Source organism: Tachysurus vachellii, chromosome 16, assembly GCF_030014155.1.
Source record: "Tachysurus vachellii isolate PV-2020 chromosome 16, HZAU_Pvac_v1, whole genome shotgun sequence".
Classification (NCBI taxonomy): Eukaryota; Metazoa; Chordata; class Actinopteri; order Siluriformes; family Bagridae; genus Tachysurus; species Tachysurus vachellii.
In genome coordinates this window covers 10,323,183-10,347,168 of record NC_083475.1, presented here as the reverse complement: position 1 = coordinate 10,347,168, position 23,986 = coordinate 10,323,183, and the positions used below count along the sequence as shown (strand labels likewise).

The window sequence follows — 23,986 nt, the reverse complement described above, 5'->3', positions numbered from 1 at the left end:
ACTTCATGTCATTTATCTCTAAAGGAAGCAAGAAAGAAAGTAAGAAAGAGGGATGAGGAAAGAGACTAAGTTAAAAGGATAAGGATGCAGAAAGGGAGAGAGAGAAGGACAGGGTTCAGAGAGGGTGAAAAGACGGGGATGAGAAGAGACGGAGGGTATAGGAAGGGTGGATGACGTGAAGAGAGGAAGACAGGTGAGAGGATAGAGAGTGAAAGATTCATGACGGGAACGATGAGAAAGAAATGACAAAGATCGATGAGGAGAGAAAGCAAAGAGACCCACGGAGACCCACTTTCTTTCTGATCAGCTCCTCATCTTCTTATCCCTCTCTTTCTCTCCTCTGTCAAAAAACAACTGTCTGCCATCAAACTAATCATGCAACTCCATCTCTGATATTGACAAGTAGACATTCTCACTCACTCACTCTCTCTCTCGCACTCACTCTCGCACTCACTCTCGCACTCACTCTCGCACTCACTCACTCTCGCACTCACTCACTCTCGCACTCACTCACTCTCGCACTCACTCACTCTCGCACTCACTCACTCTCGCACTCACTCACTCTCGCACTCACTCACTCTCGCACTCACTCACTCTCGCACTCACTCACTCACGCACTCACTCACTCACGCACTCACTCACTCACGCACTCACGCACTCACGCACTCACGCACTCACTCAGTCTCGCACTCACTCAGTCTCGCACTCACTCTCTCTCGCACTCACTCTCTCTCGCACTCACTCTCTCTCGCACTCACTCTCTCTCTCTCTCACATTCTCCCTCTGCTTTTGTGCGTGTGACCGATTATCTTCAAGGACAGTGTTGGACTCACTCTCTCTCTCTCTCACATGTGTGCATGTGTGGGTCAGAGACACATGCCTCCATGCGCTATAATCAATCTTCCTCTAATGGCCTTCATTCGCATCCTTTCTCAGTGTGACTCAGTACAGAATAACATCCTGAACCACTGCAGTAAAAAAAAAACTAGAACCCTGCAATGTATGGCAGCTGCTTTCTTCAGTAAACCTCTACACGAAACACATCACAGCCAGACAGTAAACCGAACCCGAGCAGCCGCGGGAGCCTGGAACAATGATACTGATTGGATTTGGAATGATATTCTGTGGTATAGAAATCATAAACAGCAGGAATCTAACCATCCCGTTTGTAACACATTGTTTTTTTAACTTTCAGGCTCACCTACAGGTAACAGTGTGCTGCAGAATTATTCACCCCCTTGAGCATTATTATGTCGGCTTTGTAGAAGCCATCATTATGTTTTCCTATTTAAGCTTAGACAATAATCTATCAAGAGTAACTCCCACTAGGGCTTTTGAGCCACATGCACCAAATTCGGAAATGTTGTAGACGCTGGTCTGAAATTTGTTGCTCTTACTTTTCTAAGCGATCCGAGAACTGGTACGTCCGGTACCGGGTCTCAAAGTTTTCCCCATAGACTCCCATTATAAACTTTGGAGGTTTATAACTCGGCAAGGTTTCGAACTATTTACACCAAACTCGGCCAAATCCTTTAGAGTGATACTCTGAACAGACTTTTAAATTGGTGTACCGACTTGTGCCGCAGCCCCGCCCCCAAAATATGCAAAATCAAAAAACTTTTTACAACATGTACATGTGACATATCAAAACACTCAGAACAATGAAGGGAATTTCCTCACGTGTATTCTGATGTCACGTGATGTCACGTGAAAATAAAAAATTAGCACAACATGGACATGTGACATATCAAAACACTCAGCCCAATGTGGGGAACTTCCTCAAGAGTATTTGGATGACGCCACATGCTCATCTCCACTTACTTCCGAATGTGTTTGCACCCTAGCTTTCTGTCCACTTGCCTCCAAAAGTAAAACTAACCCTTATGTCCATTCGCCTCCAAAAAGCACCGGCCTTTGCGAGTACTTGCATCCTCAAAGCCAACATCAACGTTTGTCGTGACGAACTTTACAAATCTAGTTCCATTTTGTAGTATTATAACCAACCACACAGCATTACTAGATGGGCTGGATGTAACTTCCCATGCACACCTTGGACCCTCAGATCCACTGGTCATCCTTCCTTGGACCACATTTGGGTAAGTGCTAACAACTGTGTACCAGAAACAGCCCACAAGACCTGCTGCTCTGACCCAGTCCTCTCGCCATCACAGTTCCACCCGTCAGTCAAAGTCGCTCGGGTCCTTACGCCATTTTTCCTGCTTCTAACACGTCCAACTGTCTTGTTTATTCCACACCCAGAATAAATAAAGGTGCCAGTGAACTGACCAGAATCAGTGTTATTCACTTCACTCATCACTCTGATTAACTTTATGATTGATCAGCAAGTGTTATTTATGTAAAATTATTTACAAATTAAAAAAAGTACAGAATGCATAAGTATTCACCCCTTGTCACAGTCTCACTAATGTCACTATGTCATCATATAGAGTGCAGGAGTGACAGGTTTAACAGAGACATCGAGTTGGTACTGACACAGGTCTCACACACACACACAGACACACACAGACACACTGACCAAGTGTCCCACATCCCTAACTCTTCTCCACAGCTGCAGGATTTGCTTGAACAACAGGAAGCTATGTTCTCCAGAAGTGTCTTAATCTTCTCAAACACATTCTTATTTATTTATTTATTTATTTAATATGTCTTACATCCGCAATGCTAGTTCCTGTTATCACTTGTGTTACGACAGCTATAAACCATTTTTATTCTTTTTTTCTCTCTGGATGTAAATAAGGCCGACATTGCAGCTTGTCATAAGGTTTGCAAGAAACTGCTAAGCCCTGCCATCTTGAAGGTGAAAAAGAAAACCCACACCTTTATCTGTATTACAGACTTTTAGCTCTGACTGTTACAAAATGCTGCCCTCAGTGCCTCCTTCCAAAAGTGCTAACATTAGATCAGACAGATTCAGCACCTTGGCGCATGTGCTTTTCCATCTCAGACACAGAGCTGAGGCGTGAAAACCTGCAGCCACAACGAACAGGCACCTGAACGCTGCCTTAAGCACTGCATCAGGTCAAATAAATCCACAGTGAGAGCTGGTAATAAAGTGAGGCTAAGCGCTCGTCTTTAATAATGCAGGAGAGAGTGAGCCTCAGAGTCATGAGAGAGAGAGAAAGAAGTCGTGAGGAGAGACAGAAAGATAGAGAGAAATGAAGAGATGGAGAGAAACAAAGAGACAGAGAGAGAGAGAGAGAGAAAGAGAGAGAGAGAGAGAGGTCGCGAGAAGAAAGACAGTAAGTGATAGATAGATAGATAGATAGATAGATAGATAGATAGATAGATAGATAGATAGACAGACAGACAGCTAGTGAGATCAGTAGTTAATATGATCGATAGATAGATAGATAGATAGATAGATAGATAGATAGATAGATAGATAGATAGATAGACAGACAGACAGACAGCTAGTGAGATCAGTAGTTAATATGATAGATAGATAGATAGATAGATAGATAGATAGATAGATAGATAGATAGATAGATAGATAGATAGATAGATAGAGAGACAGACAGACAGCTAGTGAGATCAGTAGTTAATATGATCGATAGATAGATAGATAGATAGATAGATAGATAGATAGATAGATAGATAGATAGATAGATAGATAGATAGATAGATAGACAGACAGACAGACAGCTAGTGAGATCAGTAGTTAATATGATAGATAGATAGATAGATAGATAGATAGATAGATAGATAGACAGACAGACAGACAGACAGCTAGTGAGATCAGTAGTTAATATGATAGATAGATAGATAGATAGATAGATAGATAGATAGATAGATAGATAGATAGATAGATAGATAGATAGATAGATAGATAGAGAGACAGACAGACAGCTAGTGAGATCAGTAGTTAATATGATCGATAGATAGATAGATAGATAGATAGATAGATAGATAGATAGATAGATAGATAGATAGATAGATAGATAGATAGATAGACAGACAGCTAGTGAGATCAGTAGTTAATATGATAGATAGATAGATAGATAGATAGATAGATAGATAGATAGATAGATAGATAGATAGACACATAGATAGAGTGACAGACAGACAGCTAGTGAGATCAGTAGTTAATATGATAGATAGATAGATAGATAGATAGATAGATAGATAGATAGATAGATAGATAGATAGACAGACAGACAGACAGACAGCTAGTGAGATCAGTAGTTAATATGATAGATAGATAGATAGATAGATAGATAGATAGATAGATAGATAGATAGATAGATAGACACATAGATAGAGAGACAGACAGACAGCTAGTGAGATCAGTAGTTAATATGATAGACAGACAGACAGACAGACAGATAGAAAGATAGATAGCATCCCAATGTTTCATGGCCGAGTATAACTGTCAGCTGTCAATCATCGTAATAAATACCACACAACTGTAAGGAAAATTGATGATCATAAAATAAATTAGGAAAGATGTAGATGTGGAGGAAACTCCTACAACACTAACACAAGTGATGTTGAAAAGATGGGCGGAGCTAACTCTGTACGCTATAATTAACTCTGTACAGCCAGGAGAGGAACGTCAGCTACGTCTTGACTTGAAATTTCAAATTTTGCAGTCTGTCATATACGAAGCCCAACTATATGAACTGTTTCCGCTCTTTCTTCTCTAAACAGTACGCTCTAACCTCTTCTGCTCCTGCTCACCATCTACGTCCCTGCTCTTTCCTTTTCTTCTTTTTTTAATTGTATTTTTCAATTCAGGTACAAAGAGGTTATCCGTTATAGTAGTAATTATATCCCAGCGTGTGTGAGGAGGCAGACCTGCATCACCCAGGCAACACGTAGCACCCGGCTCAAAGGACGGCTGTGAGGAGGCATGGAATCGCAGTTCATTCTGCCCAATAAGTCTCCTAGGCCGCAGTAGAGTCAATCCACATCTGTGAGGTTATAAAACGCATCACAATCCTCGACGAGAAGGAAGGCATTTACAGTTTCGGGGACGCTGGATAATTTATGAAGACACTTAAATTGCTGTCCTGGGGATACAACACAAAAATGTGTGTGTTTCTGTCTGTGTGTGTGTGTGTGTGTGTGTGTGTGTGTGTGTGGGGGGGGGGGGTGTTGTTTGGGGGAGCTGAGTCACTTTAGGGACTAAATGTTCCCATAGTGATGGCAAAGTAATTGTGGGAACGTGAACAATTTGTGGACACGCACACACACACACACACACACACACACACACACACACACACACACACAGAGGCACAGTAACACAATTGGTTTTTGTACATCCAACATGAATAGTACATCATTCAATCTATCTAATATTTCCATGTAAACTATGGGGAATATTTTAACCATGTATTATAATATTCCTTTGATCTTCAGTGCATGGCCGTCTTCATTTCTTTCCTGACTGAAGTGTAGGAGCTCACAGATTAGCTGAGGAGACTGGATAAGGAAAGAAGGAGTTATCGATCTCTCAGTCGATCGATCCATAATAAACTCTGTTTGTATTAATCAGTGTCTGTTGCATTGCTTTGAAGAGAGAGAGTGAGAGACAGAGAGAGAGAGAGAGAGAGAGAGAGAGAGAGAGAGAGAGAGAGAGAGAGAGAGAGAGAGAGAGAAAGAAAGAGAGAGACAGAGAGAGAGGGAAGAGAGAGAAAAAGAGAGAGAGCGAGAGAGAGAGCGAGAGAGAGAGAGAGAGAGAGAGAGAGAGAGAGAGAGAGAGAGAGAGAGAGAGAGAGAGAGAAAGAGAGTAAAGAGAGAGAGAGAGAGAGAGACAGAGAGAAGAGAGAGAGAGAGACAGAGAGAAGAGAGAGAGAGACAGAGTGACAGAGAGAGAGAGAGAGAGAGAGAGAGAGAGAGAGACAGAGAGACAGAGAGAGAGAGAGAGAGAGAGAGAGAGAGAGAGAGAGAGAGAGACAGAGTGACAGAGAGAGAGAGAGAGACAGAGAGAGAGAGAGAGACAGAGTGACAGAGAGAGAGAGAGAGAGAGAGAGAGAGAGAGAGAGAGAGACAGAGTGACAGAGAGAGAGAGAGAGAGACAGAGAGAGAGAGAGAGAGAGAGAGAGAGAAGAGAGAGAGAGTGACAGAGAGAGAGAGAGAGAGAGAGAGAGACAGAGAGAGAGAGAGAGAGAGAGAGAGAGAGAGAGAGAGAGAGAGAGAGAGAGAGAGAGACAGAGTGACAGAGAGAGAGAGAGAGAGAGACAGAGAGAGAGAGAGAGAGAGAGAAGAGAGAGAGAGAGCAGTGCAGAGAGACACAGCAGAATGAAGCTGGAAACACGAGGTTGGTGACTATCATCAAACTATCATCACTGAAGCCCTCAAACAAGCATTTCAGGCAAATCCAGTCTCCAGTTCATTAACAGCTTTACACTGTTGTCGCTCAGTAATTTCTGAATTGTGCATGTGAGAAAAATTCACCTGGCCACTAGTGAGCTACAGTGTAACACCATGTAAGTTACGCTGTTACGCTGCATGCAAGGAAACAAATGTATTTCTTCCTTCCTTCCCTTCCTTTTTCCCCTTCCTTCCTTCCTTGCTTCCATTCTTTCTTTTCCTTCCTTCCTTCATCCTTTCCATCCTTTCTTCTTTCCTTCCTTTCTCTATTTCCTTTCCATTTCTTCCTTCCTCACTTCCTTCCTTTCCCTTCCTTCTTTCACTTTCCTTCATTCCTTTCTTCCATCTTTGGGAGCTAATGTTACTTCTTTCCAAAGATAAATGCTTAAAAATTAAGAAAAAAACTTAAATTGAACAAGACTGTTTTACGCTTTCAATATTTCCAGGAAAAGAAACATAATTAGAAACATAACTTTTTATTGTTGTTGCAGTGCTGAGAAACCACTTGACCGACACATTAGGGGTTCTACGTAGACAAAAAGCCAGCACAAGCTACAAGATAAGCAGAGACTAGTGCAAACTGTGGTGTGAAGTGGAGCTCTGTTAAAGGTGCATGTTGATATACATTTCCTCTATTTGACTTTCTAGACATATGATATGGGAACTAAACACAGGTAGAGAATTTATTAAACAGCTTACAGAAAAAAAGAGAAACTCAGATGTGGCATATCAGTGTGACTGGAATCATGGCTGTAGTATTTTGTTCTGTTCTTCCGTAAACACATGGTCACTGTATGTGTGTGTGTGTGTGTGTGTGTATAAAGGGCACAGGTTACACTTCTTCCCTTCCTGTTGCTTAGTACAAAAAGCAATCATACTCCTGTTGGACTTCCTTCTGTTGTTCATCCATCTTTTCCCTCTTTTCTCACACACACACAGAAAATGCACAGGCAATCATTACCTATAAATTTAATGAGGGGAAAAGCTGCATGTGTGTGTGTGTGTATGTGTATATGCTGAAACAGAGTTAATAAAAAATTTAAAATACCTAGGACAGCAAAAAGAGAAGAGGAGACCAATCTGTCAGACTAAAAGAGAGAGAGAGAGAGAGAGAGAGAGAGAGAGAGATCTGATAGGGTATAAACCTGAGAGAGAGAGAGAGAGAGAGAGAGAGAGAGAGATCTGATAGGGTATAAACCTTAGAGAGAGAGAGAGAGAGAGAGAGAGAGAGCGCGAGAGAGCGAGAAAGCAAGAGAGAGAGATCTGATAGGGTATAAACCTGAGAGAGAGAGAGAGAGCGAGGAGAGAGAGAGAGATCTGATAGGGTATAAACCTGAGAGAGAGAGAGAGATCTGATAGGGTATAAACCTGAGAGAGAGAGAGCGAGAGAGAGAGAGAGAGAGAGAGAGAGAGAGAGAGAGAGAGAGATCTGATAGGGTATAAACCTGAGAGAGAGAGAGAGAGAGAGAGAGAGAGAGAGAGAGAGAGAGAGAGAGAGAGAGAGAGAGAGAGAGAGAGAGAGATCTGATAGGGTATAAACCTGAGAGAGAGAGAGAGAGAGAGAGAGAGAGAGAGAGGAGAGAGAGAGAGATCTGATAGGGTATAAACCTGAGAGAGAGAGAGAGATCTGATAGGGTATAAACCTGAGAGAGAGAGAGCGAGAGAGAGAGAGAGAGACAGAGAGAGATCTGATAGGGTATAAACCTGAGAGAGAGAGAGAGAGAGAGAGAGAGAGAGAGAGAGAGAGAGAGAGAGAGAGAGATCTGATAGGGTATAAACCTGAGAGAGAGAGAGCGAGCGAGAGAGAGAGAGAGCGAGAGAGAGAGAGAGAGAGAGAAAGAGAGAGAGAGAGAGAGCGAGAGAGCGAGAAAGCAAGAGAGAGATCTGATAGGGTATAAACCTGAGAGAGAGAGAGAGAGAGAGAGAGAGAGAGGAGAGAGAGAGAGATCTGATAGGGCATGTTCACTACTGTCTTGCAGCAGAAGGCCTACGTAAGTCACACACGTCCTGGACAGAGACACATCCAGACCCTAGCTGCATCCTAGTCATTGCTTGTCTGTCAGGCTGTCAAGGAACTGCTGCTTTACACAAGTTAGGATTGTAGATAGTGAGTGGAGACGGACATGAAGGTTATCTGGAGCGTCCTATTTAACTGAAGTCTTTGTAAAGAACCCGATTACATGTCATGGGTAGGGCAACGTGACGATACAACATCAATACTGTGATAAAGTGAAGATAACACTGAAGACAATCGTTAGTAACTGGTTTAAAATGTTTTTTCAATATTTTTACAATATGTTTACAATTTTGTTTTCTTAGTTACCAAACTTATTGTGTTGTTTGTCCTAACAATACAATGATGCGTATTGATGAATCGATTGAAAAAGAAAGAATTGAACTTAATTGATGCAACAATCACAAATCATTATTGTTATTCTTTTCCAAACGAATGACGGCTGCCACTGAGACTGATTATGAGGTTTTTTCCTCGTGGTGCAGAAAGAGGGTGCACCCGATGTCTAATCCCTCCTCCAAAACAAACACATCATCCATGCTGACTTCAGCGTCTTTACGTAACCGTGTTCCACAGTGTATTTTGCTGATGATTTCATCTGACCTTCTCCAACATTTCATCATGTAAGCACTAACACCACAGACGTGTCCCGGCCATGAACAGTGAAAATTCAGCTTCTTTCTGTCCTCCATGAGCTATGTGACGGGTGTAACTCACTCTATCAGGAGCAGGATGACTCATGGCTCATGTGTAATTACTACACACTCATTAGGCCATTCACGGTCCCACAGTCTAGAGCAGGGGGTCATCACCATAATGACATCGACACACACTTACACATAGGCACACACGTGAATGTGACAAACACAAACAAGAGGCTTCCAGACCATTAAAACACACACAAACACCTACAAACACACTCCTACACACAGACAAACACACGTGCACACACCACACAAACACACATGTGCACACACACTCGTGAACACACGCGCGCACACACAAACACGAGTATATGAATTGTGCATTCTTATGAATATATCTATACACACCCACATGTGTGTGTGAGGCAGAATGTGTGCGTGTGAAAGTGTGTGTGTTTGTGTCTGTGTGAGTGAGGCAAAATATGTGTGTTTGTGTTTGTGTGCGTGTATGTATGTGCAAGTCTGTGTGTGTGTTTGTGTGTGTGTATGTGTATGTACTCACTCATACTGTGAGGCAGGTTTGGGGTAGACAGGTGATCTCAGGTGAGGCTGTTCATCCACTGATGTTCTCCTCACTGCACTCATGACCTGCACACAACACAGTCATCAATAAAAAAAAACAATCAACTCGAGTCTAAAAAAGCAATGTGAGGAATTTCCTGTCCTGAATATGCACAAGATTAAAGGTAGGGTCTCCGATCAAACCAAATCAAACAAACGTGTAGCCAATGAGCAGAAAGGGGCGGGTCTTGTCAATATGGGCGGACAGAGTGTTCAGTGCGCATGTGTGCATTTTCACAGATTGGAGTTTCCCGAGTCAATAACTCCTGAGCTAAACGCTGTTACTACACAAAACACGGTTGTAGCTGTTTCTCTACATTACTACGATAGAAAAGATGTGTTATTTGTGTAGTAACAGTGTTTAGCTCAGGAGTTATTGACTCTGGGAAACTCCAATCTGTGAATATGTGACCAACTTCCTGCTCCTTCAGTTCTCTCCAGCGCTCCTATATTAACACGTCCTACTTCTTGCCTTATCGTAAACCTTTCTTCGCTTTCTTTCTTTGTTTTTATCCTCCATGTCAATGTTAAAACCGCTTTCTTATAATGTCACACATGCGCACTGAACACTCTCTCCTCCCATATTGACAAGACCCGCCCCTTTCTGCTCATTGGCCACACGTTTGTTTTGATTTTTGTTTAGCTTGTCGTCCCGACTCAATTTTCTGAAGCAGTTCTCAAATATCGGAGTCCCTACCTTTAAACACAACAGTGCGATGAAGCCTGAGGCAACGTTCATAATGATCAACAGAGCTGAGGTATGAAATATTATATGGATAATAAATTAGAAGAAAAAGAAAATATAACTAATACCAAAATAAAAGATTGAGTAAAGCAGGATGGTTCCAGGCAGGTGTACTGCAGTGATCCAATTACGCTCCTAACATCGTTCCGCTGCTGCGTTGCTAAAATATCCACACAGGACCATGTCGCCTTTATTTTTGATCAAGAGCTAAACAACTTGGAATGCAGCTTGATTATTGGAGCACAGATGGCAGGAGGCACAGAGTCTGTCTGCTGTATCATCAGGAACGATGCGGTCCGCTCTGTGCCAAAGACGGCGGTAAAAAAACGACAGGCGACTGATTTAAAGTGCACGTTTAATGACCGAGACGCTCACCTTAATATGGTTTAGTACATCATGTGAAGCGAAAAACAGGAAAACAGAACATCAGCTAATGTGTGAGAGACGACTGAGAATGTTGATGAAGGACGTTATCTTTTTTTTTTTTTTTTTTTCTTATTTAAAAAAATTGTTGTGGTCAGAAATTTAGACCAACTGTTTTAAACTCCTCCCAGTGAAGACAAAAACGTTAAGCTCCTCTGAATTGGCTGGATCTGATTGGACATTCATTTCCTCAGGAAGTGCAAAAATACAACTTCTAAAGCAAAATACATCAGTTTGTGATCAACATTAAAACGTCAAAACTACAGTCTCTACTCTGAGAGAGCAGCTTCCTGTTTGTCTCACATTAAAACAAAAACAAGAATATCTAAACGTGCTGCTTATCACAAGCTAATCCGCTAGTGTATTATCATACTAGACCTTTTTTAAACATAAAATTAGGTTAGATCTGAAAAGGTTACGTTGCTGCTCCTTTTCCTAATTCCTTAGAGTCTCTGAGACAAAATTTCTGTCGCTCAAATCTCTTACAGACGCTCACACCCTAACTACTGTATCATTATAGCAGTGCAATGCCCACACTGTGTGTGTGTGTGTGTGTGTGTGTGAGTGTGTGTGAGTGTGTGTGTGTAATGAGGGGGTAATCAGAGCAGGACGGAAGGGGCAGTTGAGAAGAGTGGAGGGTAATAACAATAATAACAGTAACAATAGTGAATCTGCTGATACTCATGAGGGTTAAAGACAAGAACATAATATATGACTGAGAGAGAGAGAGAGAGAGAGAGAGAGAGAGATAGATAGAGAGAGAGAGAGAGAGAGAGAGAGAGAGAGAGAGAGAGAGAGAGAGAGGTTTAACAGTAACTTTATTTCTTTTTACATCATTCCATCTTTTGCATTAAAAAAAGTGGTGGAAATAAAATAAATAAAATAAGACATGTTAATAAGTAAAAAAAAACAAAAAACAAATAAGTTAATGTGCAGAATTTTCAGAATTTAAAAACAAGCTCATCATCATAAACAGTACATCATAGCCTCGTTAACACACCAAACTTCACAAAAAGCCAATAAATTATTTGTCGGCTTAGAAAAAACACATTCGACCTTTAACCTTTCTGCTACTAGTCGTTTGATCATTATTTTAGAGTCAACAGTGGCAAGTTCCAAGCCCTTATTTTTCCATGTTTTTCACATTGCTAGTTTTGCTGTTTAACAAACACGTCTTCCTTCTTTTTGCACAGCTGTATTTTACTCCTCCAATAAACACTCTGTCAGAGAAATCTATTAAACCTATCTATTTATCATCTATTAAATTAATGATATTAAACCAGCTCCTGAGTAAAACAAAGAGGCCTTTTAGTCTGCTACACTTCAGGAACAAGTGCTCCAGATCTTCTTTTTCTCCACAGAACCGACAATCCCCTTTTACGGCTGTGTTCGGGTGTGCTACATGTTTATCTGTGGCTATTGCTCCATGAATTATCCTCCACTGCAGGTCTCCACTGCGTTTCTCTATGGGAGGTTTATACAGTGTCTCTCTTGAGGAAGTCTGGGTTCAACAAACCTGGCCATCTCAAGGCTTTCTGCCTCCTCAGTGAGTCTTTGTGTATGATTTTAACTGTGTGCTTTTTTTGGACTTACATTTGAAATGGCTTGTCTGAGGGGTCTTAAAGGTCAAGACAGAATTTCCTACTTCCTCTTCTTCTTCTGATAATGCTGGAGAAACTCTTTTTTTTTTCTGGGAAACCCATTTTGTTCCCTGTGATCTGAGGGTTGTCATGTCGCTGACCCATGTAAGCTCTGTGGCCACTTGGTAATGCATTGAAAATTTCTTCTTTCAGTTTTGAAACCAGAAGATTCACACCAGTCACCTCATTGAGTTCTTCAGTTGTTCTCCACCCTTCTTCTTGTAACAGTTGACCAGGTTTCACAACGCCGTTCCTCAACAAGCACTGGCGTATACTTGTAGAGGACAGCAATCTTGTATGGATCAACTGGTTAAAGAACAGAGGTTCCTCAGGGGCCCATAGGTTCTTTACCTCTCTTTTAGTTTCACCGTTTCACTTTTAATCACAGTTTTCCAAGACTACAGCATGGATCTGTAGAAGGGCGTGAGCTCAGATATGCTCACCTCTTGGAGATACGTGAGGAAACGGTGTCTGTCCAGTCCCAAGTCACCCGCTCGCCTCAGGATTACGCTGGCGATCTTTTCCCATAGTATCTTTATTGTACAGAAATCTCTGTGCAGCTTGTATCCTAAAGGCAGCGACTCGGGCTCTCACGTCCACCAGACCTTCCCCGCCTTCTTGCACTGGGGTACTGTATAGTGGTATAGTGCTGGTGCGCGGATCCAGTGTTGTCCGTTCCAGAAGAAATTGACTATTGTTCGCTGTATGTCAGAAATCAACTCATCTGGTGGTTCCATAACGATGGTCCTGTGCCACAAAGTGCAGGCAGCCAGGTTGTTTATTACAAAGACTCTTCCTCTATAGGATAGCTGGGGCAATATCCATTTCCACTTTGCCAACCGACCAGACACCCTTTCTAGCAATCCCTCCCGGTTTTTCTTTTGGAACTGTTCATTCCCCAAAAAGACTCCAAGGATGTTTAATCCATTTTCTTTCCAATGCAATCTTCCTGGTAGATTTGGAGTAGCAGTGTGCCTCCAATTACCAATAAAAAACCCTTCGCTTTTTGTCCTGGCAGAGGAGGCCTTCTCATATACTCCAATAGTTTGTGTTAAAACTAAAAGGTCTTCTTGTCCTGTAATGAAAACCGTTATGTCATCTGCATATGCTGATAAAACCACTTAGAACATTTCCATTAGGGATAAAAGTTCCTTTTAAGTTTCTTTCTTAAATTGCATAGCAGTGGTTCAATAATTAGGCTGTACAACTGCCCAGAGAGTGGACAACCTTGTCTTATGCCTCTTGTGACAGGTACTGGAGCAGTTAGCCCACCCCCCAGCCTCAACCAACACATACACATCAGAGTACAACAACCGTACATATGAAATAAAAACATCACTGAACACAAAATGCATCAATACATTAAAAAGGTATTCATGTTCGACACGGACAAAAGCTCTCTCTTGGTCTAGTGATAAAACCCCTAAATCGATCTTGTTGAGATGGTTAAGATCGATTATATCTCTTACTAAAAAAAAAAGGTGATCTGCAATGGATCTCTGTGGGATACAGTAAGTCTGATCATTTTGTATTAGTAGAACTAGACAATGTTTGAGTCTATTTGCTAGACATTTTGAAAAAAAATAATAGTCCAAGCACAACAATGATGACAAAATGTCTCCAGTTTTTTAAGAGTCCCAAGTCTCCTTTTTTGGGGGTAATGACAGAACTGCTCTGTGACTGTGTCTTACTTTCAAAACATTCAGATAAAACCTCGCGTAGATCCGGTCCGATTAATTCCCATAACTGTTGATAAAATTCCACCGGTAGTCCATCAGTTCCAGGGGATCGGCCTTTGGATAGTTGGCGCATTGCCTCTGAAAGTTCTTGAAAAGTGATTATGTTATCCAAGTCTTTTCTTTGTTCCTCCCCAAGCTGAGGTAACTCTGCGAATAGGTCAGTAGCACACTCCATGTCACAACTGTCAACTGCTTATAGAACTCTCCTGCCAGCTTCCTCATTTCTGACACATAGTCTTCTGCTGGCCATTTTTCCTCTCTAGATTGAAGAAGAATGCACTGGGAGCATCCATATCTCTGGTGGAGCAGTACCTTGTTCTTACCAGTGCTCCTTTTGCTTGTTCTTGTAAAAGAGAGCTCAGTTCTTATCTTTTCTTTTTTAGTCTATCATGATGCACCGACTCATTGTTATTTACAAACTCTCATTCCAGAACCTCGCTGTCTCTTTGCAAAGCCTTAATAGCTGTTTTAACAATAGCAGATGAGTGAAATGAATCGTTTTGACAAAACCTTTTAATATTAGCCTTTCCCACATCCCACCATTGGCTGTCAAAAGAAAGCTTATTAGACCTCCAAATATTCCAGAAATATTTAACATTTTCACAAAAGAAAACGTCCTGTAACAACTTGACCTTAAAAATCCAATAATAGTTTGATGTCTTTTTAATATTGACATCTAAAATTACCATATGATGGTCCGAGAGACCACTCGGTGAAATAAAAGAGTTAATCAGCCTGCTGTTCCTTGTCTTTTCTAGATAAAACCTGTCTAGTCTTCCACCACTAAGTCTATTGTTAACTACTTTCAACCATGTGTACTGTTTTATTTTTCTGAATCCACCATCTCAGTATTCAGTATTCAGGCTCACAGTGTTCTCATCTCTGTCATCACTTGATTGTATTCTCAGCAACCTGAGCTCCACTCTTAACTGTATCTGCAGTCTGCACACCAACAGTTTCTTCCCAGTGATCTGTTCAACTAAACCTACCATGTTATCCTGCCCAGCTGCCCCCTCGTTATCCTGCCCAGCTGCCCCCTTGTTACCCTGCCCAGCTTCCACCACGTTATCCTGCCCAGCTGCCCCCTTGTTACCCTGCCCAACGTCCACCACGTTATCCTGCCCAGCTGCCCCCTTGTTACCCTGCCCAGCTTCCACCACGTTACCCTGCCCAGCTGCCCCCTTGTTACCCTGCCCAGTTCCCCCCTCGTTACCCTGCCCAGCTTCCACCATGTTACCCTGCCCAGTTGCCCCCTTGTTACCCTGCCCAGTTGCCCCCTCGTTACCCTGCCCAGCTTCCACCATGTTACCCTGCCCAGTTGCCCCCTCGGAGGCCTGAGCCTTGTGTGGATATGCTAACATCCCTGCACTCAAAACACTTCATGTGTCCTGTGCTATTGTACACCATGTACGATCTGCCCTCATACACCACTCTAAAAGACACGTCCAGTTCCTGTTGGTATAAGAAGAACATGCACAAGACAAGACGTGCTTTAATCCTCCCATCCTTACAGCATAGAGGAATTGTTTTAATCGCGTTTGCTAACTTTCCATAGCGAATTATCCCTCGCTCTATGTACTCATCAGGAATGAACAGAGGCACGTTAGCTACAGTTACCCGGACAGTCGGGGCAATCAGCAGTGAAACGAAAACAAATTCACCTCTTACCACAATGCCGGTGTTGGTCAGGTGTCTCACCTTATTCTCCTCCTTCACAAAAACCACCAGCGCTTTGTTCATGCAGGAAGCAGACGATATGTTCTCATTACTGACCTCCTTCCCTATTCCCCCATAACACTTCCTCCACACACACACCGCCACACACCTGACGCCATGGCGGAGGGAGGCAGGCCACCCTCTGTGTAAGGGACGCCATCCCGCTCCCACCCTGCTACTACCCACCTGACTCACTTACCTGACTAATAAACCACACTTTCAACACAAAAACGTATAATTAACTCTCTGTTCTTTTTACTTAACCGAAAGAAACTAGCTCTATCAAGAAAAGTGAAAAGGAAAGCAGAAAAAAGCGCACGATAGCTCTCACCTCCTGAACACTCACACACACCCAAACACTCCCAGCATGCAGAGAGAGAGAGAGAGAGCGAGCAAGCGAGAGAGAGAGAGAGAGAGAGAGAGAGAGAGAGCGAGAGAGAGAGAGAGAGAGCTCATTTTCTTTCAATTTGGTTGGTTGATGTTTATTGGTCCTTAATCCAATACTTCAGTTATCAGCTCCAAGAAAATAAAAGGAGTCTAGGGATGGAGGGATGTGTAACAAATTAAAAGGTGGTGTGTGTCAATTGTGAGGATTGACGACTCAACCCCAATCCAGTCACAAGAAAAGAATCTCACTATACAACGCAACTCAAAAATAACAGATCTCATGTATTTACAAACAGGAAGTGCTGGAGGGTTCGAAGACTTCAAGAGGGGGCTCGGGCCAAAACAATAAACATAACCCATCTACCTAATATAGGGAGAAACTAAATAAGCGATTTAAAAAAAGAAGAAAAAAAAAGATTACAACTCCCTTACTAACATAAACAGGAAAAAAACAAGTTCAAAAAAAGACATTCAACCCGTTTCCAAATAAACAATATAACAAACGAATAAAGAATGAAAAGGGTGTTACGAATATTAATGTGCAACACGAAAGAAAAACTTCCTGCTGCAGGGATGTCAATTCTAATAACAGGAAGTCTGACAAAATATCATACAAAGCTCAGTCAACAAAGTAAACAATCACCAAACAATAAATAAATGCTTCTGGGCTAGATAGAAAACGCCTGTCAAAACACACACACAATCACAATCACACACACACACACACACACACACACACACACACACGGTTCTAGCAGTACAACACTGTTTAAATACGTTCTGCTTCCTTTCATCTTCCAACCAGAGTTGAGGTTCAATCATGTCAGGTGGCAAGTAGAGGGAGGGATGGAGAGAAAGAGAGAGAGAGAGAGAGAGAGAGAGATCAGATCAGTTCAGATGGAAAAGTGTGCAGAAAACTGACTACCAATAACAGGAAGAGGAGAAGGAGAAACCAGATAAAGGATAATGTGTAGAAGAGAATTAATATATGGAGAGAGAGAGAAGAAAGCGAGATGGTTAAAAGTTAATAAACAGGAACAAACGGTGGAAATATAGTAGGAGAGAAGACAGAAAGGTCAAAAGAAAGCGTGAAAGAGTAAAAGAGATTTTAAGCTCAGGATTACCGACACCATATGTCCACCTGCAGGCTGACAAGGTCGTCTCAGAATCTCATACTTGTGTGTGTGTGTGTGTGTGTGGTCCCCAGTCAGTATGTTTACATTTACACCATTTGGCAGATGCCCTTTTCCAGAGAGAAATACAAAGCTTCTTTAAAGACTTCATCATTGAATAAATCAACACTGGTTCACTTACAGACTTTGGGATACCATCAGCCTAAAACCCTGATTTTCTTTTTAAATACAAAAAACAAACTTGGAATATAAGAGCTAGTTTAGAGGTAGGTCTTCACCCGTTAGCCAGTTACTTGGGTGTTCAGACATCTAGGGGACGTTTATTCCACCACCTTCCTCTTACCCTGAGAGATGGTGGGACCAGTTTTGTGTGCTGTAGCTGTATCATTCCCATTCAGTGCAACTAAGAGACCAGAACCTGTTCCAGCATGATAATGCCCCTGTGCACAAAGTCCCTGAGCGCCGTAAGGTTGGAGTGCAAGAACTCAAGAGTCCCCCCCTCACGCCTGATCTCACTAATGCTATCTGAATGATCATAAATCCCCAAAGTCACACTCCATTATCTAGTGGAAAGCCATCAGAGACGAGTTATTATTACTTATAATTAACAGCCAAGGGAACTAAATCTGGAATTAAGGTCAGGTGTACTCCAGGGTCTCCGGTCTCCTCCAACCTCCTAAGACACCCCTTGGTGTGAACGAGTGTGGAAATGAGTGTGGAATAAACTGACATCCCATTCAGTTGGAATTTCTGCCTCACGTCCTACAAAATCTGTCACCTCCACCAGGTCTGAGCGCTTACTCAAGAGTCTGACAAATCATAACATGCCAGCTGCCCAGGCTGTCCTTGTGTATAGCAACGCAACACACACACACACACACACACGGAGGAAGCGATCAAGATCCTGCTTATCTCTTTCCTCATTCCACTCTGCTGCTGACATGAACCCCCTGCACTGAACCAGTCGGTGATGTCAGGCAGTGTGTCATATGAAAACGCAACACAAGTCTGTACTTGTACTATTACACTCTCCAGAAGCGCTTATTGTGCTGCCAGCCTTCATTCACACAAACCTATATTTTGAGAGTGTTTGTATAAATAACTCTGTTTATCTTTTGTCTAATAAAGTGGTATCTTTTGTTTCAGAGCTACAGTGTCATAATGACACGGCCAGTATGTGTTTCTTTAATGGTTTCTATCAGACCTGCATTTATTTTAATTATAGAAACCGCACAGAAAATAAGCACAGATTCTTTCTTGTACTTTCGGTTGTCCTGGGCATTAGGTGGGCATCGATTAGAAAGACAAACATTTCAACCCACATCGACCCGCTGAGGTGCAGCACTCGCGTCCTGACAAAAACGGCATCCGTCCTGTTCTGTCTGTCTTTAATGCGGTGTAGATTTTTTTCCTATGATGGTGCAGCTGCAGTAATACTGCTCTGCACTTCAGGATGTGAAGGTTCTACTGTGAACTGTGTTGTAATTACAGCAGGCTAATCATTTTTACATTTATGCCATTTGGCATATGCCCTTATCCAGAGCGACTTATGTTTTTTCATCTCATTTTTTATACAACTGAGCACATGAGGGTTAAGGGCCTTGCTCAGGGGCCCACATCAGGCTACCACACCACATTGGACAAGCTTAGTACAGTAAAATTGCTTCATCACAAAACAGAACTGGGTTTGTAATTTAAGAAACAACACACAATGGCTGTGTCCCAAATCACCTAATTAACACCCTGCACCCTGCAAACTATGCACTCTAATAACCACAGGAATGTCGGTGGCAATCTTTATCATTGTTCTGATCTAACGTAAGTGATTGGTAGCCACACCCCTCCCCTGCCCGGTAAGCAAAGCTGCGAGTGTTGAGTACATGAAGCCTACAACTTCTTCTTGCTGAGATGTTGTACAATAGTGCATTTGGGACACAAAAAAATAATCCATCCATCCATCCATCCATCCATCCATCCATCCATTCTCAACACCACTTATCCTTCTGGGTTATGAGGAACCTGGAGTCAGTCCCATGAAGATTTCAGACCTTCAGTGAGAAGAGGCCAACCCTGTGAGGATCCTGTGGCATCTAGAGATACCAGCTCGTTGTGTTCAGCTTCATGAAGATTTCGTACATTCAAAGAGAAGATGCGAACTACATGTGGTTTTTAAGGACAACAACCTCATAATTAATAAACAACTGTCAGACTGTATATGACTGTAGAAAGGACATTATTCATAATAATGTCCTTTCTTGAACTTTTTGTACTATATTTCTTATGTTCCGTAAAGCTGTTTTGAGACTAAATCCATTGTTAAAAACACAATAAAGCTGAATTAAATTGAATTAAAATGAGACTGAGGGCACAAGGCAGGGTTCATCCTGGAAAGCACCCCGGTAAGCACAGACACTCAAGTCAGACAAAATGCCACCGCACATCACCTTTTGCCTTGAAAAATCCCATCACTTTATGCTTGTTTGTTTATTTATTTTTGTTCAGATGTTTACCTCATGAGGCGAGCACTCCAATTCTCATAGAGACATTAATGCTGAGAGACAGGTCTGCTACACTATTACTTCTGGTCATTTTAACACAAAGCACTACATCAGTCAGAGTTTTGTCTGCTAAAAGCCTAACAAACCGGTAATCCTGGAACGTGAGGGGTGGTCAGTGGCACGCCTGCAGCAGGGGAAATGCAGAGCTCAGCAAAACTGCACCATGGAGTGATACTGAACCATGAAGCAATGCCTCTTTAATCAATGGCAAGATGAAGAAAATGAGTAAATGGGAGATGGCACACTACTAAGTTATAATGTGGTACACAAGATTGGTCTTGGTCATTGGTCTTGGTCATTTCATTTACCTCACGCAGGCTCTTTTTCCCCCCAACACAGCACTTGCTTGAAGAATGTCCTATGCTTAACCTGTCCAGATGCTTATTTTGTGCATATGTGTACAAAATAAAAAGATGAAGAGAACTTTACACATCTCAAACTGGATACAGGTGCGTGATATGTAGAAAGGTGATTGATATGGACACAGGCTCGAGTGGTGTTGGTCTCTTCTTCTTCTTGTCCCAAGTCATTCTCAGTCTGACTTGGACTCCATTATCTAAGGTCTTGGTCTTGGTGTCGTCTTGGCTAAAGTGGTCTTGAACACAACATTTTTTACTGCTGAGTAAATGTGCAATACTGAGCATGTTGTACCAGCTCTGATTGTCTTCCGTGCCATGAAGATTTTGGACCTCCACTGAGATGGTTTATGTTCTGTAAAGCTGCTTTGAGACAATGTCCATTGTAAAAAGTGCTATAAAAATAAATTTAAATGAAATTGAAATGCTGCCCAGTGGAACAGCAAAGGAGCACTAAGGAATGAAATGAACTACTGTGTAAAGAAGTGATAGTGTGTACAGAGTAAATGAAGTGTGCTGCACCGCCAATCACAAGCCACAGTGTTCTGCTGCACCGCCAATCACAAGCCACAGTGTGCTGCTGCACCACCAATCACAAACCACAGTGTTCTGCTGCACCACCAATCACAAACCACAGTGTTCTGCTGCACCACCAATCACAAGCCACAGTGTTCTGCTGCACCACCAATCACAAGCCACAGTGTTCTGCTGCACCACCAATCACAAGCCACAGTGTGCTGCTGCACCACCAATCACAAGCCACAGTGTGCTGCTGCACCACCAATCACAAACCACAGTGTGCTGCTGCACCACCAATCACAAGCCACAGTGTGCTGCTGCACCACCAATCACAAACCACAGTGTGCTGCTGCACCACCAATCACAAGCCACAGTGTTCTGCTGCACCACCAATCACAAACCACAGTGTGCTGCTGCACCACCAATCACAAACCACAGTGTGCTGCTGCACCACCAATCACAAGCCACAGTGTTCTGCTGCACCACCAATCACAAACCACAGTGTGCTGCTGCACCACCAATCACAAACCACAGTGTGCTGCTGCACCACCAATCACAAACCAGTGTGCTTCTGCACCACCAATCACAAACCACAGTGTGCTTCTGCACCACCAATCACAAGCCACAGTGTTCTGCTGCACCACCAATCACAAACCACAGTGTGCTTCTGCACCACCAATCACAAGCCACAGTGTTCTGCTGCACCACCAATCACAAACCACAGTGTTCTGCTGCACCACCAATCACAAACCACAGTGTGCTGCTGCACCACCAATCACAAGCCACAGTGTGCTTCTGCACCACCAATCACAAACCAGTGTGCTTCTGCACCACCAATCACAAACCAGTGTGCTGCTGCACCACCAATCACAGACCATTCAGAGAAAGTTTATACAGTACACAGATTTACACCCTGCTCATGGATTAATAGTCATTTAAAGGCGACCTCATGTGATCATGTTGGAGCTTTTTTTAAAAAAAAAACTTCAGATACACCAAAACACCAAAAGAAACTTTATCAGTGCACAAACACAACAATCTCATTCATACGATTCATTTCGACACAGTATCCATGCTCCGACTCTGTGAGTGACAGAAAGCTCTGACCAATCAGCAAACAAGATCCGTGATCTCCAACCAATAGCGACGCGCCATTTATGTTTACGAACCGCCTGTCAGTTTCCGGACTCTGTCGCTGTCCCGAAATGTTTGGCTAATAGTTGTCTAGGCCTTAATAACACACACTAAAGAAGAAAGTCTTAAGACAAAAACACATCATTAACGATAAAACAAAAGCGTAAGATCCATGCAGTAACTGTTTAACCAGCCGGAGAGGAGAAATCAATATTTATTTCTCTATAAAACGATGTTAGCTTTTTGCTAATCATAAAGCTTAAGCACTGAGATTAGCAAGTCTGCATGTAGGCTCAAACAATAAAATTCCTGAATATATAAACAAACCGCATTACCTGCTTCCATCTCTGGTCTCGTCTATTCGCTTTATTTCCCACCAGTTCGGAGAAATGCCCATTGCGCCTGTACCAGGAAATTGGGAGCTTCTTACCCACTGAAGTGAAGAGTGCTGAAACTCAGTATGGAAAGCCCTAAGGGCCAAAACTCAGGAAAGTCCAACCAGGTGGAGATCCGAGAGCCACGCCCACTTTCTCCTCTCATCAATACTACTAGCATAAACACTATCAGGATGAGATTAAATACACATGGTTCGTGGGGTAACTTTTTATTTTACAGCTGTTTTTCTGTTCAGTTATTACCCAAATGGATCAACTAATGCCTATGTTTTTCTTCTGTCATCCTGTGAGAAAATTTCCTCCATAGATACATCAGGGATTTTCTCTAAAGTCATCTCACATTAGACCAAAAAGATATATATATCAGTGACCCCCAACACACACACACACACACACACACACACACACACACACACACACACACATACATACACACAGACACACATACACACCCTAGATATTAAACACAATATAAAACATGGATGCTTCTTGTATATTTTACGATTGGTGTTTTTGGTGATTGGTGAACGGACTTTTCGACCGTTGCTGGAAATTCGGTTTGCTCAAAACTGGAATTAGAGCAATCTTGTAATCCGGTGCATCTTTGGCCACATGGACACCATGCTGTAAATGAGCCATGATCATAAGAACATCCAGGCTCACTGGAAACTCTCTCTTCTCCAAAGGTGTCTCTACTTCTGTGGTCACTTTAGTGCTCTCTGGATGTGAGAGTTTAATTGCTAATGAGACGTGTAACATTATGTGCTATTATGTATTTTGATAATCCAATCAGAACCACTGTTTCTGCTACTACCACTGCTGAAGAGTTCCTTGATCGGGGTGGTGTTTATGTCCTTTATGACATGTGTATGCTTCAGAGAAATAACTAAAAACATCAGTGAAGTTAATAAATCAGTTTTATTTTACTCCACTTTAACATGACATTTAACATACAATCACTTAAGTACCTCAAAAAACATTTTGCATACTTATAGGTTTTTTAAAAATGTTTATTTTATTTGTGTACAACAATATTCACTCACTTTTAACCTGAACACGTGAACATATGGAATATTTGGATGTTGCAGAATTTATGTTAAATCGGTACAGTATGTTAAATTGTGGGCACGGTGGCTTAGTGGTTAGCACGTTCGCCTCACACCTCCAGGGTCAGGGTTCGATTCCCGCCTCCGCCTTGTGTGTGTGGAGTTTGCATGTTCTCCCCGTGCCTCGGGGGTTTCCTCCGGGTACTCCGGTTTCCTCCCCCGGTCCAAAGACATGCATGGTAGGTTGATTGGCATCTCTGGAAAATTGTCCGTAGTGTGTGAGTGCATGAGTGAATGAGAGTGTGTGTGTGCCCTGCGATGGGTTGGCACTCCGTCCAGGGTGTATCCTGCCTTGATGCCCGATGACGCCTGAGATAGGCACAGGCTCCCCGTGACCCGAGGTAGTTCGGATAAGCGGTAGAAAATGAATGAATGTTAAATTGTAAGACAGGGACTTGCTGAACTGAACGTGGGTGTGTTCTCTGATCTGTGGTCTTCACTTTCCACTGGCATCCCAACAAGATGAACATGGACCTAACTGTATTGTGTTTTTCATTTCAAACTAGCTGCTATACGTGTA

General features: G+C 42.4%; 1 protein-coding gene across 1 annotated transcript in view; it reads right to left on the bottom strand.

Moving 5' to 3' along the window:
- usp6nl (USP6 N-terminal like) overlaps positions 1-22,425 on the bottom strand; it is a 60,455-nt gene extending 38,030 nt beyond the window's left edge. Inside the window, exons 1-2 of the mRNA XM_060889066.1 lie at positions 22,301-22,425; positions 9,557-9,642 (exon numbers count right to left, since the gene is read on the bottom strand). Coding sequence (XP_060745049.1) covers positions 9,557-9,560 — 4 coding nt within the window. The 5' untranslated portion in view covers positions 9,561-9,642; positions 22,301-22,425. The remainder of the gene's footprint in view (positions 1-9,556; positions 9,643-22,300) is intronic.
- Between the last annotated feature and the right edge of the window lie 1,561 nt (positions 22,426-23,986).